The sequence below is a fragment of the Notamacropus eugenii genome, chromosome 3, assembly GCF_028372415.1.
Source record: "Notamacropus eugenii isolate mMacEug1 chromosome 3, mMacEug1.pri_v2, whole genome shotgun sequence".
Lineage (NCBI taxonomy): Eukaryota > Metazoa > Chordata > Mammalia > Diprotodontia > Macropodidae > Notamacropus > Notamacropus eugenii.
The window spans coordinates 13,970,044-13,992,607 of record NC_092874.1 but is presented as its reverse complement, the minus strand read 5'-3'; the positions used below and the strand labels follow the sequence as shown (position 1 = coordinate 13,992,607).

At 40.7% G+C, this 22,564-nt stretch overlaps 1 protein-coding gene across 9 annotated transcripts in view; it reads right to left on the bottom strand.

Annotated features, from left to right (window-relative positions):
• Positions 1 to 22,564, bottom strand: part of DNAH11 (dynein axonemal heavy chain 11) — a 302,015-nt gene that overhangs the window by 221,675 nt on the left and 57,776 nt on the right. For all 9 annotated transcript variants that reach the window (XR_011976511.1, XM_072650882.1, XM_072650884.1 and 6 more), the window contains 9 exons: positions 22,196 to 22,391; positions 19,383 to 19,487; positions 18,613 to 19,008; positions 12,472 to 12,804; positions 11,596 to 11,850; positions 11,329 to 11,498; positions 10,146 to 10,368; positions 1,873 to 1,989; positions 1,342 to 1,428 (listed from right to left, as the gene is read on the bottom strand). Coding sequence is in view for 8 of the 9 variants with exons in the window: in XM_072650882.1 (XP_072506983.1) it covers positions 1,342 to 1,428; positions 1,873 to 1,989; positions 10,146 to 10,368; positions 11,329 to 11,498; positions 11,596 to 11,850; positions 12,472 to 12,804; positions 18,613 to 19,008; positions 19,383 to 19,487; positions 22,196 to 22,391 (1,882 nt within the window). In the remaining variant the exon portion in view is untranslated. The remainder of the gene's footprint in view (positions 1 to 1,341; positions 1,429 to 1,872; positions 1,990 to 10,145; positions 10,369 to 11,328; positions 11,499 to 11,595; positions 11,851 to 12,471; positions 12,805 to 18,612; positions 19,009 to 19,382; positions 19,488 to 22,195; positions 22,392 to 22,564) is intronic.

The window sequence follows — 22,564 nt, the reverse complement described above, 5'->3', positions numbered from 1 at the left end:
CATCCTCCATTCAGTCACCAAAGTAGTCTTCCCAAAGTGCAAATCTACTCAGGAGGCTCCAGTGGCTCCCTATCATCTTCAGGATCAAATACCAAATCCTCAGTTTGCTTTTGAAAGCCCTTCACAACCTTTGCAGCCTCTTACACCTTGCTCCCTTCCAGTGACCCTGGTCTTTGGAATGTTCCATTTCTGGGCTCTCCAAATTTTCCCTGACTTTGCCCCAAACCTGACATTCTCTCCTTCCTCATCCCTGCCTCCAGAGTTCCTGTCTTCCTTCAAATCTCAACTAAAATTAGACTGTCTGCCTTTGCCAATTACCTTCCATTTACACTGGAATATCTTGTGTATGCTCATTGTTTGCCTATTCTCTCCCCTATTATATTGCAAACTTCCCAATGGTAGGGATTATCTTTTACCACAGCAGAGTGCCAGCCACAAAGTGTTTAATAAACATTTTTTGACTTGATGGGACTAAAATGCTTTTTGATTATTATTAGATACCTTCAGGAGTAGTAATAACAGAATAAACATTATTGTAGCCAGCTTGAACCAGTTCTTGAGAGATGGTTGTTAAATTTTCCATGTGAACATATTTTCCTTGGAAATCGGTAAACACTACATATCAGGGCTTTTTTTGATTGTTGTTGATTGTCTAGAGTTAAGTGATGAAGAAAATGTTAACAATGAAGATTCAACTAAATGAGTGCCATGTTTAAAGAGCTTTCCTGGTTGTTAAACATTTTCCAACATATTCCTCCTGGTAACATACCATTGAAGAGTTTCAGACAGGCTTTCTAATGTTGGCAAACATGACATCTGTTGGCCTTCCATGACGTGAGGAGAGGGACACAGAGGATGATGGGAGATGTAATTTTGCGTGTGGCCAAATGAACCTATGAAATGATCAATGACTAGCCATATGATCTTGGGCAAATCATTTCCCTTCTTTGGCCCTTACAACCACTTGTAAAATGATGAGGGTGGATTAAATAATTAGCTTTGCAGCTCTTTGCAGCAGGAAGGGGTATAGAATTTGGATAACTCAGAGCTAAGAAAGCTGAATCTCAGTTTGTAGAAGGATGCAATCAGCAAAGGCAGCTTAGAACGAACAGTGCATTCAGTGTGGGCTCCAGGTCTGGAGGACAAAAGTCCAAACCCTGTCTCTGACACATAATACCCTTGTGACTCTGGACAGAGGCTTACCCTCATCTCTAAAGCAAATCGAACTCCAGGTCTTTGACCCTAAAGCTAATGTGACCAAACTCCTATGTACACCTGCCAATTTGTCTTAATTAAATGCTTTCTCTAACCCTAAACCATTCACAACTGCAGGACCTTTACCTCATCAAGGATTTCATAGGGCTTTTCTGCATTAAAGCAGAATGGAGCTTTTCTTCTGAATCTCTCTCTGAACTCCACCTGTTTCCCCTGATACAGAAGGAAGAAAAATAAGATTAGAAAAGAAAGAGAATTTCATTAAATAAATTAGCCTTAGAACAGCTGTATAAATATTCTTATCACCATCTCTCTTCTCCTGGTAAAGAGGTGGTGGACTATGGGTGTGAAATGTTGCATACGTTGTGTCAATTTCTTTTAACCATTTTTCTTTATTACAAAAGAAATAGCTTTGGGGAAGGGGAGTTATTGGTAAGTGCAGGGTAAAATACCACCTGTCCCCCATCCCTAAAAAAACCCATAAACCATTTTAAAAAGAAAGTTCAAATTTAAATGAATATATATATGAATGAATGATATGTATAATTATAATATATAATATAAATGAATATATATTATATATAATATTATATAAAAATAAACATATAAAATAGTCTTGTCAAAATACTTTGAGCAGGAGGATTTGGTCTCACTTACATCAAACAAAATACATTTTCTCCTGATGACAGTGACCTCTGCATTCTGAAGGGGAGCAACTTCATGTCTCATGGCCACAGCATTCTTTTTGGTAGTGTTCCATCTTTCAGGCAATTCCTAGGAAAAATAAAAGTGCATAATGGAAGACCAGGACAGTTGCCATGGAAACCCAAAGACCCACAACAGGTGGCATTCATTTAGTTGGCATTAGGGCACCTTCATTCTATCCTTCCCCACAGGACAATTGCATGATTGTATTTATTGCAATGTTTCCAGGGCCTATGATTTTGTGAGGCTGGGTCCTGTGTCCCAACCCTGGCACCACCTGCCTGTGACTTAGAAGAGAATCATTGAGAGTTGCTAAGTGACTGAATAAAACTACCCTGCTGTGGCCCTAGCATCTCATGGGAACCAAATTCAAGGCCTTTCCAGCTTTAATAGGACCTAACAAAGCTTGGGCTCCATGGATGGAGCCCATCACCACCTCAAAGCAGTAAAGAAAGTTGTTACTGCAGGCATAAAATGTTATCAAACTTACCCTTGAGAAGGTTACATTTTTCTCAGATTTCAGCCAGTATTGTTGGTCATGGCTTCCCAATCATACATTTCCCTAATATGATTAAATTCCTGGCATCATTTGGGAAATTCTTTCCTTATTTTATATCCATAAGTGCTGTGGAATTAAGAAACCAGCCCAGTGTTTTTGTCCCTTCATAGCAGAAGAATAACCGTATCTGCCTGTCCCACCTCCTCGAATGCTTGTCCTCCCCTCAGCTTGTGCTTTCTCTACTGAAATGAGTGGCCAAAGAGTAGCTGCTGCCTTGGGTTCGAGGGGCAAACCCATGAGTGATTCTTCTACTTTTCTTGTTGAAGAGCTCATGTTGGCTTGAGAGAGAATGGATAAATGAGTCAATGATAAAACATTTATAAAGTGTTCACTATGTGCACAGTACCATGCTGAGAGGGATACAGAGAAAGGAATGGTGGGCAGGGTGCAAGGTGGTTGGAACGGAGACCACTGAAGAGAAGAAATCAAAGTGAAACATGACAGAGGCTTTCCTAAAACTATTGTCCAGGACAGACAACCACCAATTAAGACAGCCGAGTCCCAGGGCAGTAGACTGGTCAGGGTGGCAAGGCGACTATTGGCAGAGAGATGACAGGAGAGAAGGGGAGCAGAGATAATGCCTATTCACCTACCCCATCTGCTACCCTCTAATATAGAAGAAGGGGAGGTCTGCTTCCACAAAGGATTCCCAAGTCTGCTGGATGAGCTCTGCTTTTATATATGGGTATGACTAATCTTCCTACCCAATCACTTGAGGTTTCTTGTGGTGCCAGTTGCTTCATCCAGTGGCCAACGCCCTATGATCCTCTCCAGCTGATTCAGACCCATTTATCCACTGGTGTAGGGTTGAAGGAAAATTCCTTAAGATCTACTTTATTGCTTTGTATTCCTGTGCCTGGCATATGGTAAACAATAAATGTTTGCTGGTTGATATAGTGAGGTAGGATGGAAAGGTTCACATTACCTGGGTATGTATTGGGACTTTTACAAACTAGACAGTAGGGAATATGATGAATATTCCCACCTTATAAGCTAACAATGTAAGAATAAGGTAGGCTTTTTTCCCTGATTGCTGTATTACATTTGGCAAGATGTGACATCACCCATGGAATATCCTGTTATGTAACAGCGAGCACTTCTAATTGGGCTCCACTGGATTAAACACCTAATTTTTAAAAAATAAATAGTAAATACCATTTTTCCTTGTTTATCTTCTTGGAATCACAGCATTTTGAATAGAAAAGAACCTTAGACGCTACCAGTTCAATCCATACAAGAAAAGGAATTCTCACACTTTTCTGTAAAATGAGAGGACTGGACCAGATGGGCTTGGAAGCCCCTCCAGTTCATTTATGATGCTAAATTTTCAACCCCATAGATTTCTCTCCCCCACCTAGTAGAATAACAGCTCCTTGTGGGGCAAGGACTTTTTCATTTAGTTCTTCATCCCACCCAATGCTTGGTACATAGTAGGCATGTAATAAATGCCTGCGGCACCCTGTGCACTTAAACAATTATTAGGTTTCCATGATCAAAGGGGGACGTTCCAGGTACCATTATTGTGATAACAGAATAGTACTCTAAATTTGGATAACACACGTTCGCTGCAGTTGGTCTCAATGGACAATTATTAATTGGATAACAATCCACAAAAAGAAAGGAGAATGAATAGGATGTGATCATGTAGTGGAATGAACACTGAGCTGAGAATCAAGTCATCTGAGTTCTCAACTTCAGCCCTGGCTGGTTGTGTGACAAAGCACTTAAGTGTGTGGTTTGTCTGCACAGTTTAAGTCTTAGGGTCTCTGAGGATACTAGAGGATAATAGAGAGACAGTAAGGCTCTAGAGTAACTTTTCAATTCCCACTCATATTGGCAGGCTAGGACCCTAAGGGATGACTGACTTTATCCTTTCAGGATTCTAATAACCCAAAGAACTAGGAGGAGTACTGGGAATATAACTCATGAGCCCTCACCAGTGTGCTACCCAATACTATTAATCAGTTATTACCTCCCTCACCCTGTCAATTAATAAAAATTACTTTTTATGAAAAGATACTTACAGAAAATCTATAATAAGAACCAAAATACAGCACATCTACCCTAAAGTATGTGGGAGTCTGATGGGAGAGTGTTTGAGACACATTCTCTCACAAATATGTTTCATTGCATAATTATTGCACCCTGTTTCTAGTAAAAAAAATTGGTTATAATTTTTCATTGTGTAATCATCATATGCTATAATTCCGTTCATCACACTGTTTAAAAGGTAAACAGAATAGCAATATATTCACCAGTGGCATATGGGTAAGCATTTCTCTCTCACACATGGCTAGTCACAAGCCTAGAATTCTCAGCACACTCACACTGTCAGTATATTTCCAAAAGCTGACTTGTTTGGTTGGCTAGAGTGCTACAGTACTAAAGGTATTGTCACTCAACCCAATGAGGAGATGTAGGTGCAAGGGGAGAAGAAAGCAAATGAAGCTTCCATGAGTAAGTCACGTGATATACTAAAACTTGCATCTTCCCAATTTTAACATGTATTTGTGAGTATTCTGTGCATCCCAATCTTGCCCCAAAGACAGTTTAGTAATAAATGATTTTAAAGTAATACTGGCACAATTAAAAAAAAGCTTCACATAATGGCTGCACCCCACTTCTTTGTCCCCAAAAAGTTGCCCTAAAATTTGTGACGATTATGTGGTGAAATACAGTACATACAGTCCTGGGGAAAATGGGCTCAATCTCAAAGAGCACATGGCAAAGGGGGAAGTCTTGGTTAGATGTAAGCTCTTTTCTCTCTTTGTGGAATCCTCAAGATTTTTTCTTTTCTCAGGGTGTCTTGTTTGTTCCTAGTGCATTGTTAGTGGTTCAGTCTGTCTGACAACAGGATCAGGGGATGGATTTGGGGAGGGGGAGGATAGATAGAGAATGACATTCCTTCCAGACTCATCTCCTTGCTGCATTCTGGTAAAGGTACAGAGGGCCGTATTCCCGGAGTCTCCCCAAGCTTGACTCTCAAAACAACTTTTGGATTATACTTCCACTGGAATTCCCTTCTCTGATGAACCAAGGCCAAAAGAGAAGTCTAATTCTATCCAGATCCCAATTCATTTTCTGAGTTCACTCCTAACTTATACCTTTGACCAACTGATTGATTAAATGCAGGCATCCAGAAGCTGTTCATAACTAAACTACACACTTGATTGAACCACTGAGTCCATGAGAAGTCCATACCTACACACCCTTACAGATAGAGACAGAAAGAACAGGGATTTTTAAAACGCTTATTCTATACTAGTCCTTGGTACAAATACAAGTAAGCCCCTGCTCTCAAGGAGCTGGCATGCTAACAGAGAAAGACAACACCTGTCAAAGGGAACTAGAAAGTGGGGAAGGAATATGCAGGATGAAGATGGCTGAGAAGGGAAAAGAGACTTGGTTTGTGACAAGATGAGAGGAAAATTCAGCAGCTTTCAGAGCTGTAATGTTAATGAGAGTTAAAAGATTTTCCCCCACCCATTAAGAGGCCTCAGGTTGAGCCCATTAAAGGAAGCTTAATTAGGGGAAGCTTGTTTTGTAGGAAGGCCTACACCTTTTGTTAATTGTTAATGAGGCACTGGGTCACAAGGGTCATGATGCCCTCCAGCTCTGAAAAGGATATATATACTCTGAGGAGAGGTTTCAATTTGGGGGCTTACTCTTTGGAAAAAGGTTTGTGTGCCAGATGAGACTCTGAGCAGCCATTAAGGAGCCCTCTGGCTTTGAAAGCCCAGATGTTAGCGCTTCGCTCTCTGTATATATACATTATATACATGTATATAATGGTCATACAGTTGGATCTGTCTGTTGATCTGTGGTGTATGTATTGCTTATGGTCAGACACTTAGAAGCCCTGTCTATTGGTCTTTATTTCCTCTCCTTGTGTTTTCTCTGTTGGTATATGTGATTAAAAAAGATTGTTGACCCCTCAAAACTTGCTTTCCTGTTACAGAAACAGATTTAAGAATCTGTGCCATCAAGCTGCCCTGTGTGTGTCAGGGAGCTTGCTGCTACCAGAGCCCAACTTGGGAAGAGGGAGAAGGAGGGGCTATGGTCCAAGTTTCCAGTGGAAGGGAGGTGAGGATGGGGGTGGAGCATCACGTAGAAATGGGCAATAATAATAAAAATGCCTCTACTTTCTTCAGGGGCTTGTGAAGAAAAGATGTTTACAAACTGAAAGTACTGTGGGACTTCTTACAATTCCTCACATGCTTCCTTCCACCTCTGACCTCCAGATCTTTACATAGGCTGTGCCTCAGACCTGGAATGCACTCCATCTCACCTCTGTCTCTAAAAATTTTAAGTTTCTTTCTGTGCTCACCTTCTACAGAAGACCAGATCTGCTGCCCTCCCCTTCGGTGTATTTTGGATCTATTTTATGCATACTACATGGGTATGTGTTGTTCCTCTGTTTAGCATGTAAGGTCTTTGAATCCAAGGATTATTTTTGTCTTTATATCCCCAGTCCTTGGCATAGTACCAGGTACACAGGAGGTACTTAATGTCTGTGGATTGATTTATGCCCCCTAGTAGAATGGGTGCTCCCAGAGCACTGTGCCTAACTGTAGTAGGTACTTAAGCAATGCTGACTAATTGACTGATAAAGCAGAATGACAGGCACTGGTCAAGTATGTTAGAATAAGGTTTCCTCTCGTGAATGGACCGATCTCCCTTACAGGGCTTGGCTTCTGCGATCTTGTGAAATGTGAGTCACTTTTGTTATTAGTTGTTTATTACACTTTCATGATGGTATTTTTCTGTAAATAATCTAGAATTGATCTGTAGAGTCTAAAATAATGCTGTAAAAACCCTTCCAAAACAACAAGCAAGTTACCTTTCACTAAGATGCTTCTAGGAGATAGTAAGAGGTTTTCTCCAAACCAAGAGGATACATTCCCCCTGAAATTTGTAAATATGATTGTGATTCCCATACCCACAGAGGAAGGCTGTTGGACTTGTGGGCACAGATCCAAGAACAACTGCCAAGTATGGGAATGAGGAAAGGGAACATCTAATTATAATATAAAAATCTCCTGCTTTACAGGTACAAGCCAACATACGAAGTACACTCCCAAAATCTTTTCCTAGTATAATATCCACATGCGTTATATCTGAGGACACAGGCAAAGCTGAAAAAATGTATGATCATCAGTAGTAACATGTTTTAACACAGAACTCTGCCACATGTAAAGTGTACACAATACAGATTATGAATGAATAAAAAAAATCTATTAAGTTTTTACCACATGCCAGGCACCATACAGAGGAGACAAGTGAAAGCAAGACAATCCATGTCCTTAAGGAGGTGACATTCAATGGGGGACACTATACATAAAGGGGTTAGAGAGAGGGGAAGAGCATGGGGGCATTTGTGAAGGGCATAGTTTGGGGAAAAAACCAACAGGAAGTTGGTCTGCTTCCAGGAATGTTGGTGAAAAGTCACTAACTGTAAATCAGTTCAAGTTTCCAGAGGCAGGGTTTGATTTCCATCAAGAGGTAGATAAGGGAGATCACTAATATGTAGGTGACACAGTCTGGAAATGTCCAGAAGTGCTAGGGGAACCCATCCAAACCCCAGGGAAGAGTCCATGTTCCGATGGGAGGGAGTATATCCACATATATTGAAACCCTCAATGTGATATGGATTTGATATTGGGTTTTTCATCTAGGCCAGTGGAGACTCAGCACCTAGAAGGGCACTGAGTCTGTCACTAGATGGAACCATTTCAATCTAGCAAGGACACATTCAGTACCCAGTTGGCCACAGAACGATGAGTTATTCAGCCAAATCAGAGTGAGGAGTAAAGAAAGGACTCATAGAAGAAATCAACAATCCTCAAAGAACTTCACTGTTTCCAAAAATTGAACCAGTATGGTAGATAGAGGGCTGTACTTGGGCTTGAGATACTAACTAAGCTAGGTGGCCATGGGCAAGTCACTTATCCAATCCAATCCATGAAACATTTCTTTAGTACCTGGTAGGTGCCAGGCACTGGGGATATAATGAATATCTGCCTTCCAGTCCTGCATTCAGAGGGGAGAAGAAGCTGAGGGAGGTGGTATCAATCAAGCCTTGAGTTAGCAGTATGGTGATGAGTACAGAAGCAGTGAGTGAATCTGGGAAAGGAAGCTTGTTCCGTGGAACTGAAACTAGGCAGGAGAGCAAAAGTGAAAGGCTTCCCTGAGTCTTGGGCAAATCTTCCAGAATCACAGATAAAGTCAGAGAACAAGAGAGGTGGATATGGCCTCAGCAGGCACCTGGTCCAACCCTTTTAGTCTAATCCATTTGGAATTGATTGAGTGGCATGGCAAATGACCCAAATAAAAAAAGGCGCTGTTATCTATAAGTAAAGCAGAATTGAAACAGCTCAAAGGAATCACAGGATGTAAATTTAGAGAATCCCCCCCGAGGTGTTCACAAGGACTATTTGTGCCGGACCTGTATTGATCTAATCAGCCACAGTTAGATACACCATATCTTGACCCCAACAAAATATTATTATATCAATTATTATATAAAAACTATAAAACAAATGCAAATATAAAATAATATAACCCCAAGATGAGAAAATGGGAATGAAGGACAAAAACCAACCAGCCAATCTAGTCTAATCCACACACAAAAGGAGTCCTTGATATAACATGTCGCAACTGTGGTCACCTACCCTCTGGGATGATAAGTCATTGGTAGTTTAAATCTGTAGAAGGAGTTTCATCATTGATGAAATTACGAGTCTTGGATATACTGTGTACACACATGTATGTGCACATACACATATACTTATGAACATAATGCCTACAGCCAGCACCTGAACTCTTCCATGTATGCTGTCACCCTCTGGTTGAATATGAATCCCCTGAGAACGGCATCTCCCTCACTTGTCTAGTCTCAGCATTTAGCACGTTGCTTGGTTCATAGTAAGCACTCAATAAATACTTTTCCATTCCATCCCACTTCTCAATAAACAACCAAGCATATGCAAATCTATTCTCTATAATATGAAATGTGAACCTACATACACACTCTCAGATGCAAACTTTAATTTTTTTCCCTAGAGTTCTAATAAAGCTGGGAATAATCCATAGAATTAAACTCTGCTTTAGTTAAGTAGTTCCATTACATCAGGAAATGACAGGATAACATTAGTAAATGTTCTGGAGAAAGAAAAGTCTCTCTTACCACATTGTTCTCTCATCATTCTGTGTCAACATGAATCCTACACACCACTCACAGAAAGGCTCATGTCTAACACTGGCCCTGTAGTTCGTGGATGCCATCCCATGACATTCAACATGGGAACGTAAAGATGTCACACTGGACATCTTTGCCCAGTCTTTGATGTTCTTGGAAAAAGCCCCAAGAGCTCTTCCTCATTTGGTTCACAGCACACATACTCTTTGAAGAGTATGGCCAGAAGATAATGACAAAGAAGACCTATTTAAGAAATGTAATTATTTTCCATATGAATCAAGCTGTCTTACTAGTAGCATGTGCATCCCCTGTGTGTTTTCCAAGACTAGGATACTTCTAGGCTGCCATCTTAGTGAATAAGAGTTGTGGTGAATTTCAGCTTTAAAAGTGAAAGTAAGCATGGGGACCAGAAGGTAATCCACTAGAAACAGGGGGCATAACATTGGTCACTGAGGCGTTAGCACTCACCTCTAGGAGAATGTAAACGTGGTCAGGCATCTTCTGTCCATAGCTCTCCAAGAGTGCGATGGTGGCTTTGAGGGGGTCAAAGAGCTCATCAGTAGCTCCCTGCCGGTTTCTCAGAGCCAGGAGGTGGCCCATGATTTCTATTAAGCCATTATAGTCACCTTCTTTCAACTCTCTGCTGAATCCAGCATTTGTCACTTTAATAAACTCTTCTAGGTCAGTCAGACTATGAAAGAAAAAAGAAAGGGAGAAAGGCCAGAAGATAAAGAGAGAAGGAAGAAGAGAAAGAAACAGAGGAAGGGGAAAGAGAGAGAAAGAAGGAAATAGAAAGAGAGAGAGTAAAAGAGAGAGACACAAAATATGTTCAGTAAACTTGCCACACATGGAATATTGAATTAGCTTTGGAGTCAAGCCCTGGGTGAAAGACCTGCCTCTGACATATCCTGTCACATTACCCTAGGTAAGTGATTTCACTTCTCATTGCCCCAGGGAACTCTCTAGCACTATAAACTGCCAAGTAGGCACCCATCGTCTTTGGCTAATAAGGGTTTGCTTACTGGGAGTTGGTATTCTATTTTAATTCAATCACAGCTCTGGTTCAAAAGAACTCAAAACTCAAGACATATTTTGAAATTCTCATCACTTCCAGTTGTGATAAATAATCATGTCAACGTTCTGCGATTTCATTGGTTTGGGGTCTCATTCCACTAAAAATCAAGTTGATAAGTCTTAGAGAGTTCCCAGAAGCTGAGTCCTACAATCTGCCCATAGCTCTTATTCATAACAATCCTGAGGGGGCAGCAGGATGTAGAAGAGGCCATGAAGCGTTCAGCGCAAAGAGCCTGGGTTTTGGCATCAGACAATTTTGACTCACATCCTACCTCTGATCAACATGAACTACGTGACTCTGCATAAGTCACTCAACTTAGAGAGGTTGATCTAGAGGACTTTGAGCTCTCTTGCAGCTTGGTCTATGATCCCAGGGTCTCCTAAGTTATATAGAGCATTCAACATAAGAATGCTCTGTTATCCCACTCGTGCATATAAATGACCCTTTTAAAGGCTCTTAGGACATCTCAAATAAGATTTGTCATAAATCCATAGACCAATCATATGGTTTCCCAAGGGATTATGAAGGAAAGATCTGCAGATCCAACATTCTGGACAAAATGAGCAGAGTTTTTACCTGTCAACGACAAATCTCAGAAGATGTTCTTGGAACATCCAGCTCCATTTTTTAATCATGTTGAGCAAGCTCATTTTGAAAGGCTTCATGTCCACCTTAAACCAGCTTTCAAAGACCCGGAAGTCCTCAAATTTGCTCATCTGAACATACAAAGCTTCATAAATGTCGATCTACAGGAGATTTTTAAAAAAAGAACACACAAAGTTTAACACCAATTAGCTTTAAAAGTCCTGCTATCTACACAGCCCATTTGCCATTTTATCTTGCCTGTTCTTTGAACTGCTCGATGGTGGGTGGCTGTTCTGGGAGGCCTTCACTGGCCTGAATGTCCATTTCCTCTCCAGTTAATGGGTGACCATAGAGAAGAAATTGCTTCATGAACTCCATGCGATCATCCACCCAGAGGTAAGAGTAGACATCCAAAGAGTTCCTGTAGTCCAGAACTTTGTTGATCACCCCTGACACCCTGTTCATGATCTCCTGCCTTGTCTCTGTCAGGTCCAACATATGGTCCATGTCATTCTAAACATTGAGAGAAGTAGTGAGTCACCACAAACTATGGGTAGAGGTCCATCACTGGACACATGGCACTCTACCAAAGTATCAAAATTGGAAATCACCTAGGTTTTCTCTTAGCTTGGGAATCCTCCTCCACCCTTCAAAACAGATAATTCTATAGATAAATATCTATGTATAGTTATCTATATATAGGTATAGCTATCTACATACAGATAAAAATCTCTAAGAAAAGAGACAACCTGGTCCAGTGGATAGAGGGCAGACCTTAGAGTAACAACAGCCTTGAATTCAAGTCCTATCTTTGACACATCCATGCTGTGAGATCATGCAACCTCTTCTACAACTGTCTAAAACTAAACATGGCAAAGCAGGTATGCCAATCAGTGTTTGTGAAAAGAATTATCATTCTGGAAGTTCTTCATACTAATGCCCCCCCTAGCCCCCACTCAAACAACTTTTAGGTAATCATCTGCTTTGGAAAAAAAAGTATGAATTTCTTTTCTCTTTCTTCCTTTTGTTTTTTAATGTTTTGTTGATGTTCTTTTCTTGGATCTCCAGAATTCCTCCTTCCCCAGTAGATAACCCCCTCCAACCTCATTACCTACTTTTTCAAAAGGAAAATACCTGGTAATTTGGGATTTCCAGATGCGGTGCTACTCTGTTCATTTGGCCAGACATCCTAAAAATATTGCATAAGATCTCCTCCACAAGGTCATACAGTCCATCCCCAGCATCTCTTTCTAATGGTGGTTTAAATATGATCTCAGGGGCCATGAGGATCATTTGTGCTTGAAAGAATGGAGTAGTTTTCACACATTTTTCTGTGTTCACCAAGAAGAAATCTAACTCATGCATAATGGCATTGAAGAAGCCATCAACCACAATGTCGTCAATGAACTCCAGGTAGATCTTCCAGGTGTCTGACATGGCATTGGCCTTGAAGAGCCTCAAATTATCCTGAGGACATATAAAAATCACAGTATTTCATTTGATTAAATGAATTATTCAACTGATTCACATCTCCCAAGGAGAAGTCAACAGGGACCATGGAGCTAGCTACTTTTTAATCATATTTGCCTTGGTGCTTGTATTTTATCCACGGACTAGACTAAACTCCATGAGGGCAAGCTCTGCCTGTTAAACAATGAATCTCCCTCAGCACTGAGCTGAATATAGAGACTGAACCCAGTAACTATGTTAAGCAAAGAGGGTAAGAGAAAGATAAATAGTCCCCACCCTAAGAGAACTTATTGCTCTATTTGAGCAATAAGAATTTATTAAGGGTCTGTTATAAACCCAGCATTATTCTAAGTTTTGGAGATACAAAGACAGAAGTCAAATAGCCCCTGTCCTCAAGGAGACTGCATTTTAATAGAGAAAACAACACGCTTATTAAGGACATGTGGAATTCACATACAAACACAAGGTTGCTTTTGGAGGGAAAGGTTTCACATTGAAAAGAGTGATTGAGCCGAGTCTGGAGAGAAACTAGGGGATTCCAAAAAATGGAGGCGAGAAAGAATGCATTCTAGGCTTGGGGGGGGGAGGTGCGGGGACACAACCAGAATAATCATACAGAGTAGCAGCACAGTGAACAATAGATGCTTAAAAGATCCCTTGCTCTGCAACACTGCTGCTTAAACTCCAAACTTGGCTAAGCCGATCTTCTTATAACAGAGCCAGTCTCAGCCTGGCTGCAAAGTCCTTCTTGCAGTATCACCCCTCATGGGTCAGCAAAGAGGAAAAGAAGCTATTCTGAGCTGATGACAGGAGACACACAAGATGAGGAAGAAATACCAGAACCTTTGAGCTTCTCAGAAAGGGGAGGATCATGGACTACCTCCAGCCAAGAGTAAAGGAAAGGGAGACTTTCTCAAATGGAATATAATTAGGAGCACTTGGAGCTTTGTCCAACTCCCTGCCCCACTTACAGAGCAATTGGGCCTGGACAGTTTGCTGTTGCCCTGGGAGGTGGTGAATTTCTCCTCTCTCTACTCCTGCCTCATTACTTCAAGGTTTCCTCCTCTTGTTTAATTTCTTTTTCCTTTTTCTTTTTTTTGCCATTTGTACTTGTATAATAAGTTTTGTCTCTAGATAAAGATAAGTTGATTTTTATTGCATTTTGATCAACTATTTGCTCCACTTGAGTGGAGCAGGCAAAAAGGAGTCACTGGACCAATGGCCCTAGACCTAACCACAATATTACATTAACTTTCTCTACACCGTCCCCCCCCCCAAACAGGGCTTCACCAAATAGGGAGAACCTTTCAGAGTTTGCCCTGATACTTGAGGAGAATGCCCACTGCTTGAGAACAGCATCCATTTTATTCTTGTTTTGGTGTACCCAGTATCTGGCACATAAGAGGTGTTTTAATAAATTCATGCTGAATTGAATCAAAGATGAGAAATCTACTCTAGTCTCTTGGAGTGGGGAAAGTTAAGGAGAAGTGCTCAAGGAGAGTGGCCATTGGTGAGCAGACAGAAGTTGGTGCCGCTAGGGCACTTCACTAGAATGGAAGGTTCTCGAGGACAATGATTCCCACCCCCTAGGCACAGTGCTTGGCATATAGGATGGACTTGCTAGATGCTGGTTCTTTGAAAAACTTCAGGACCCTGGTCGGTGTAATGACTAACCATGATTCCAGAGGACTGATAACCAAGCACCTACCTGCCCCATTCCTGACAAATGATGGGCTCACGTGGGGAGAATGAGACACTTTTTTGGACCTGGTCTCCAGGGTTTTGTTATAAGACAAGGGTTTGGTTTTATCAATGGGGGGGAGAACACTAATTTTTATAAATTAAAAAAGTAAAATTTTATTTAAAAAATAAACATTGTGAATTGGATGGAACTGAATTTGCTCTGCTGGTTCTCTCCATACCACCACAAAGCACCAGAGGTGGGCATCTGAAAATTATGCACACAGTAGGTACTTAATAAATTTTCATTGAATGAATGAATGAAATCCGAAGAAATACTACTATCAATAGCACAGGATAATAGAGTAGACTATTCTATGATGAAAGGAAAGGTGTAAGCTCCTTTCCAAAATAAAGCTTTTTGAAACCTACACAAACAGAACACCAACCCTACTGCTTCAAATGTAGAAGAAAATATGCCAGCCCAGTCTCCCCCTGGGATGGCCCTGGGCAAGGGTGCTCAGGAGGGGATCTGTCTGACAGTTCTCATGGTGGGCACAGATCATGCAGTGAGTTGGGAGTGATGGACAGGGCTGAAAAGGTTAGGCAGGCATGAGGGCCTTAAAAAGATGAGCCTTGCGCAATTATTAAAACAACAGACATGTACATAACACCTGAATGTTGGCAAAGTACTTTGAAAACACAGTCTTATGTGAGCCTCACTGAAAACCCTGGAATGTGCCTACTACAATCAAGGCTGTCCCAATTTTGCAGGGGTGGGGGAACAAAGGCTCACAATAATAAGTGATTTATGTAAGGTCACATCCCTAGTAATTACCCAAGGAGGAATTTGAACCCAGGTTCTACCAAATTCTAAATTCAGTGTTCTACTTCAATGCCACATTACTTCTTGAAATGGATAGAAGGACAGTCTTGGAGTCAGGAAGGCCTTAGTTCAAAGTCTGCCTAACACTTGTTAGTCATGTAAGTCTGGGCAAGTCACTTAGTCTTCCTGGTCTCAGCTTCCTCATCTGCAAAATGGGGGTTAGTAATACTTATATGAAAATGTCAGCTGTGATGACGATGATTTCTCAAAGATCTCAGTAGGTTGGCTCACAGCTGGAATCCAGTTCCTTTTTACAGAGACTCATAAAGGTTAAAGGACTTGTCCAGTGACTCATGGGTAGTGTCTAGAGGTCAGTTAGTCAATAAGCACCTAGTAGGTTCCAAGCAGTGGGCTAAGAGGGGCATCAAGAAAGGCAAAACTCTAGTCCCTACTTTTAAGGAGCTCCCAGTTTCATAGGAGAAATGACATGCAAACATGATGTCCATGCAAGACATTCAATTTGAGCCTTGCCTATGACAGATGAAGGATCTGAATGCCTGGGAGATTCATTGACTTGCCCAGGCTTATGTAACTAGTGGAGTGTCAGACACAGCATTGGAACCCAAGTTTTCCTTACTTGAAGTCCATCATGCTGCCTTCGACGCCATGTATCTATGCCCAAGAAAATAGATTTGGAGTGAAAGGGACTTTCTTGATCCAGTCCCTCCATTTTACAGAGAAGGAAACTGAGGTCCAAAAAAATGAAGCAGCTTGACAGGATTCAAATTTGGCTCTTTTGGTTCCAAATCTGTGGCTCTTTCTGATCCATTCAACTTCTTCTTGGGTTGGCTTATGCCAAACCAGAATTCGTTCTCTATCACCCTAGTACATGGCTATCAGCCTCTGCTTCATGAAGGAATCCATTACCTCTCAAAGGAGAAAGGAATTTTGCTGCCCCTTAACTACTCATTTGCTCTTTCTGGGCCATCCTGTGTCTTGAAAGGACATCCCCTGAATGCCATTAGAATGCCATCATACATGGATGGGAAGTGTGGTGTAGAGAGGCCATGGGGAAAATTGCTCAACCCTCCAAAAGCTTGCCAAGACTATGGGAAAGAACCTTCTCCACTTGGTGGGGATGGGACTCAAGGTCAAAATCATGTGCTGGAGAAAATAGTGTGCTTTAAAAAAAAAAAGCTACAAGAAATGGAAAATGAATAACAGCTTTATTCCTGTGGTGTTCCTTCGTCACAGTCCCCAAAGATTCCTATTCCCCCTGTTCTTGAATCGAGAAGGGCAATTTCAAAATTTCTGAGTATCTGACTGAAGGAAATATGGGGGAGGGTCAAGTTCCTCGTAGATAAACCCCAACCTGATTTCCAATTCAATGTTGCAGGCACTGTATTGTTAATTGTGTCGAGCTATGCAATTGCATTGGAGACTATTTTCAATGCATTTTAATCAGGGTTCATAAATCTTACGGGTCTATAGCCCCCAGATTAGTGTTTTGGGAGTGAATCTTTAGATCCTGAAAATTTAACGGAAGAAATTAATTGTAATCCATCATCTGTCCTCCATCGGACAGATTCTTATGCATTAACAGCTGTAGAGGTGTCCTGAAAGTCAACGAAGGCATAATTCAGAGCATCCCAGAAACCAACCAGGAATAAACAATGGTGTGACTTTCGATAGTTTTTAAAGAAAGTAAAAGTTTATCTTAAAAAATAAAGTATAGGAAGCTTCTGTTGGGTAAGAGCTAAAAATCTGTCCCCAGTTATGACAAATCCATTAAGTAAACATTTATTAAGTGTCCACTGTGTGTTGGGAGCTGAACTGGGTACAACAAAGGTATAAAAAGATAAAAATGAATCAGTTCCTCTCTTCGGGGAGTTTATATTCCACCAGGAAGATACAGTATATGAACAAATAAGTAAATAAAAGGTCATTTGAAGGGGCAGAGAACTCTCATGATGAAGCAGAGCAGGAAAGGATTCATATAGGAGAAGACACCTGAGTTAATCCTCCAAAGAAGCCAGGTTTTCTAAGAAGCAGAGGTGAGGGGGAAGAGTACATTCCAGGTGTCCACGCCAGTCTGTATCACAGAGGCTTGAAAGTGGGAGATGGCGAAATAGAAACTGTTACAGACAGGGTACTGGCATTTCCTTCATATGGCAAGTTGACACACTATTCAGATACTTCCTACACGTTCTTTTTCCTAGTATCCCCTAGGCATGTATTGCTTAATTTTTGCCTTATTGAAAATGGCTAGCCTCAAGTTTAAAGATTTTGTCCTTCTGTAGAAATCCAGTAAAATGAGAAAAAAAGGCTGAGTCACTTAGAGCTCCCTTAGAGGTGCACACATTTCCTTCATTGAAATCAGCAGGTATGAGAGTCTAGTGACTATACCAGTCAAGCCCAGGATCATGGCCCAAAGTACCAGCATTTATCTCTTGAACGTGAATCTCATAAGCTATATGATACTTGTTTTGCATGGAAAACTCTAAAGAATTATTTAGAAATCAGATGCCACTAATTACTCACTGCTAGACCAAAATTAAATGCTGCTTTCATCAGTATTCCAATGTGGATGGAGAAAAGGAGAAAGAAAGGATTCTTCCATGTCTCTCCTTCAGGAACTCCAATGGCAATTTTTGGAGACATTAAAAGGACAATGAAGGAGAGACGTGCCTGCCTTTGGATCACTTTTCATCATTGGAAATGAAGCTCTTTCATCACAGTCCCCTTCTCTAGGCCTCAGTTTTCTTCTGTGAAAAATGGGGAGTTGGAGCAGATGATCTCAAAACTCCTTTGTAGTTTGAAATCTATGATCCTATAAGCTTTTCTGGGCCTCAGTTTCTTCATCTATAAAACAAAGGAGGTAGCATTGGGACAGTGCCTGGCACATAGTAGGCGCTTAATGAATTGTGGTGACTAGAAGACATCTAAAGTCTCTTAGCAGTTGATTCATAGATGTTTACGAGCCACACGAAAGTGCTGCTTCTTCCCACAAGAAATCTTCTGAGATACTCATCAAGGGACAAGTTAGCTTGGTATTTATTTTGAATCCATTTATGTCGATGTATATACATTGTTTCCCTTGAGAAAAATGTAACCTTCTTGAGGAGACTGTTTCATTCTTATCTTGGCATTGCTACTACTCAAATGGTGCCTGCCACAGAGCAGGTACATCATGAACCCTAGATCAAATGAGAAACATCTGTCTGATGGACTTTTTCCTAAAGAACTAAGGAGTAAACTCAGGAAAAAAAAATCCCTCTAATTCCTAGAGCATCGCTTACCTCCACTAAATGGTGTATACGGCGTCCATCTTCTTGAATCAATTTGTATTTCCTAGTGAATGTGTCTCCTTTGCCCTCCAAAGCAAAAAATGCTTCTTTTCTGTGATCTCGCCTAGAAAAGAGGGTGTGCTCAGTCCAAGTTTTCATGATCTGCTGGATCAATTTGATATTTTCCTGGGTCTGCTCCACTCTTTGCTGTAGTTCAAAGACATCCGCCTTCAGTTTCTCCATGTAGTCCCAACAGTCAGGTGAATGCCAGGTGAATGACTGCTCTGCCTCCTGGAGCTGGCCATCTATGGCCACTAGCTCCTCTTCAATCAGAGGCTGCTCAACCTCCAGAAGGTTTAGTTTCAGCTTGTTATACCACTGGACGAGCAGCTCAAGACTTCCAATGTACTGAACAGAAGCAGAAAAATAAATGTTAGAGGAAACCATCATGAAAGATAAGGTGGCAGAGTGAATAAAGATCTGGACTTGAAATCAGGAAGATGTGGCTTTGTATCTGACTTCAGAGAGTTAGTGACTGTAAAAAACATGACAGGAAAACCTTTGGGATGTTAGATAGGCAGACTCCCACGGAGGATTTTACAGGAGTCCATGGGCAGGTATAGGTAGGTAGGCTCCAGTCCTCACCACTGGAGGAAACAGCCCCACTGAGGTACCAGAGCAGTACATAGTAAAAAGTTCCCAGAAACAATTTGCATTCCAATTCAAGATGTTCCTTTACAGAAGCTTCATCAAAGGTCATCCCAACATCTGAAGACACAAACCTTTAAATAAGTGTTTCTTTTTCCATAGATGGCTAAGGCAGAATATGGGATGTCTGACTTCTCCAGCATCAGGAGATATTTCACTTCTCTCAACACAGCCACGAGCTAGAACACAGAAATTGGGGGAAAATTCTGTAACATTTCATAGCAAGAGATTTTGTGACAAGAGAATGGTTTATTTCTATTTATTAAAAAAGAGAAGGGACTTGGAGAATTTTTCCTGGGGTCCTCTCTCTGTGAACAGACTTCCATTTCTGTATTGTACTCTCCTCTACATTGTCTAAAGGTGAGGAGAACAAAGTTGGCATAGAAAGCAATGAGCACTGGGTAACAATAAGGTGGTGGCCGAGAGACACCTGTGAAGCCAGTGGAGAACTTGAAGGTAGGGGATGTTTTTCATTTTTGTCTTTTGTATTCTCAGTGCCTAGCAAAGTGCCTGGCACACAAATGATGCTTAATAAATGTTTTGGAATTTCATTTAAATAAACAAACCAGAGAAAAACTAGATTTTCCTGTGTCTTTCACTGATACCTACTAGATCGTCATAGGTAACTAAGGGGTACCCAGTGGAGAAAGAACTGGACATCTTGTCAGGAAGACCAAGTTTGAAGTCAGCCTCAGACACTTGTGTGACCCTGAGTAAGTCCCTTAAACCCAGTCTGATTCACTTTTCTCATCTGTAAAATGAGATTAATAATGACAACTACCTCCCAGGTTGTTATGAGGATAAAATGAAATAATTGTGAAGTTTTTAACAAAACTTAAAGTGCTATATGAATGTTAGCTATAATAATAATTACCATCAGAATTATCATTATTATAATCCTCATTGGTAAGATAAGGACATTGGACCAAAAGCTCCTGCCAGATCTTATATATTCCCTTAGGTGGATAAAGTCCTGTGACTCAATGATTCCCTAAATCTTAGATTTTACACACACACACACACACACACACACACACACACACACACACACACACACACACGGTATAGGAGATGGAGCACTGAAGTCAGGGCAACTTGGGATCTACCTGCCAGTGGTACATAGGCAGGATCAAATCACTGGTTCTGGGAATGTCATTAAGCTCTCAGTGTTCTAGGAAACTCTTCAAGATTATAAGGTTCAGAGAAGGTTCTGACTTGCATTGGTGAAGGGAATTTCCCACTTTCAGAATTCTCTTTAAATCAATGAAGTCCCAAAGTCCAAGTCCTATCTCCTAACAGGGGTGGGGAGCCTGTAGCCATTACAGTCCTGGGAGGTAGGTGCCACTTTCCAGAACAAATGCCCTTAATGAAAGGATAAATAAAAGAATAAAATTTGGACTCAGTCAAAAGGCTGCACCCAAGGACCTAGAAGGCCACATGTGGCCTTGAGGCCACAGGTTCCCCACCCCTGCTAGACATTGGTCTAAATTCAGTATTTCATATTGTAAACAGATACAGATACACACACATCAAAAACCAGTGAATGTCGGGTAACAGATCTTAAAAAGAATTATTAATGCAAGATTTTCTATAGACATTTTAATTTACTTTCATATTTAGTCATTTATCAAAATGAAAAGTGAATGTCTTGGAGAGATAATAAAGAAAAGGCCTATTTTACAATTCCAAGTTGATCATCTTTCCGCACAAAGTGCTCTTTCATTCCGACCTCACTGCTTCTTTTCGGGGGACTGAAGCTTGCCCAGTCTCCCACCTTTGAGTCCCAGATGCCCTTCCTTGACGTGCCTCTGTCCTTCATCTTTCATGTCTGATCAGTGACTGAACCTTGTACAATATCTCTCGTGTCTGTCTCCTCCTCTCTCCTCCCAGTGCTACAGTTCTGGTCAGATCTTCAGTCCTTCTTGCCTGGAATACTAATACCTTTTCCAAGCAGGTCATCCCTCCTCCAACCCATGTTTGATTCCTCTGCCAGAATTATCTTCTTTATGCAAATACTTGGTCATGTTAAATCCTCTATTTGAAAGTCTTTAGTAGTTCACTTCTAGTTAAAATTCAATTGACCGCCAACTCAAGTTCAAAATCCTGTGCGTCATTCAACGTGATCAGAATCCTGTGCCATCCTACCTTTCTAGTTACCTCTAATGTGCTGTCTCCATAACCTCTAGGCTACTCCTAAACTACTCTTTCTATTCCTCTGAACACACACTCAGTGTTTTCCTACTTCCATATCTTTGCATAGGTTGTTCTTTCTAGAAAGCCCTCTACGCTCTGCTTTGCTTTTTGGATTTTCAATATTCCTCTGAAGGTCATATCAAAGGCCATATCCTTCATGAAGCTTTCCCTGATCTCTCTGGCCAGAAATGTCTTTACCCTTCAGACCTCAAAAACACTTTGCTTACAGGAGTCAGAAAGACCTGAGTTCAAATCTAGCCTCAGACAATTACTTCATAAATTCATATAACAGAAATTTTTGTCAGCTGGGTCGCACAGTGGATAGAGTGATGGACTGGAATCAGAAAGCCTTGATACTTAATAACTGTATGATTCTCAGTAATTCACTTACCTTTTGTCTGCCTCAATTTTCTTATCTGCAAAATGAGGTGGATAATAGCACCTCAATCCCAGGGTTGTTTGTGAAGATCAAATGATGCAAACTTTAAAGTTGTATACAAATACCAACTTATTATCATCTGTGTTTATGTCATATTACCCACAACAAAAATGTCAACTACATGATGGCAAAGGCCAACTCTTATTTGCACTTTGGATTTGCCCCAGTACTTAGCACAGATCTTGATATACACTAGGTATTTAATAACTATTTGCTTAATTAATATAAGATATTCTTTTAAAAAATCAACCATACCTTTGGATCAAAATTGACACTGAGGAGATGATGCATGGCATCATATTTTATCAATGGCTGGTTCAAATTGAATTCACAGACTTCATCCACTGTACTTTTCCATTCTGCATAGATATAATCCCCAAACTGGTCAAGTAAATTGAGCATTTCTATGTACTTCTGATATAGTAATACAGCATCAGGTCCTTGTAAGATCCTGTATGGAAAAGATTTTAAATCTTTATTTGACAGAGTAAAGCAATATTGTTTAATCATTCTATAAACTTTGAAATGACAAATGCCAAAAATCAGAAAAGGGTAAATAGGAAAAAAAATCACATTACCCAGATCAGATATGTCAATGTGTTTCTAAAACCAATGAAAAATTTT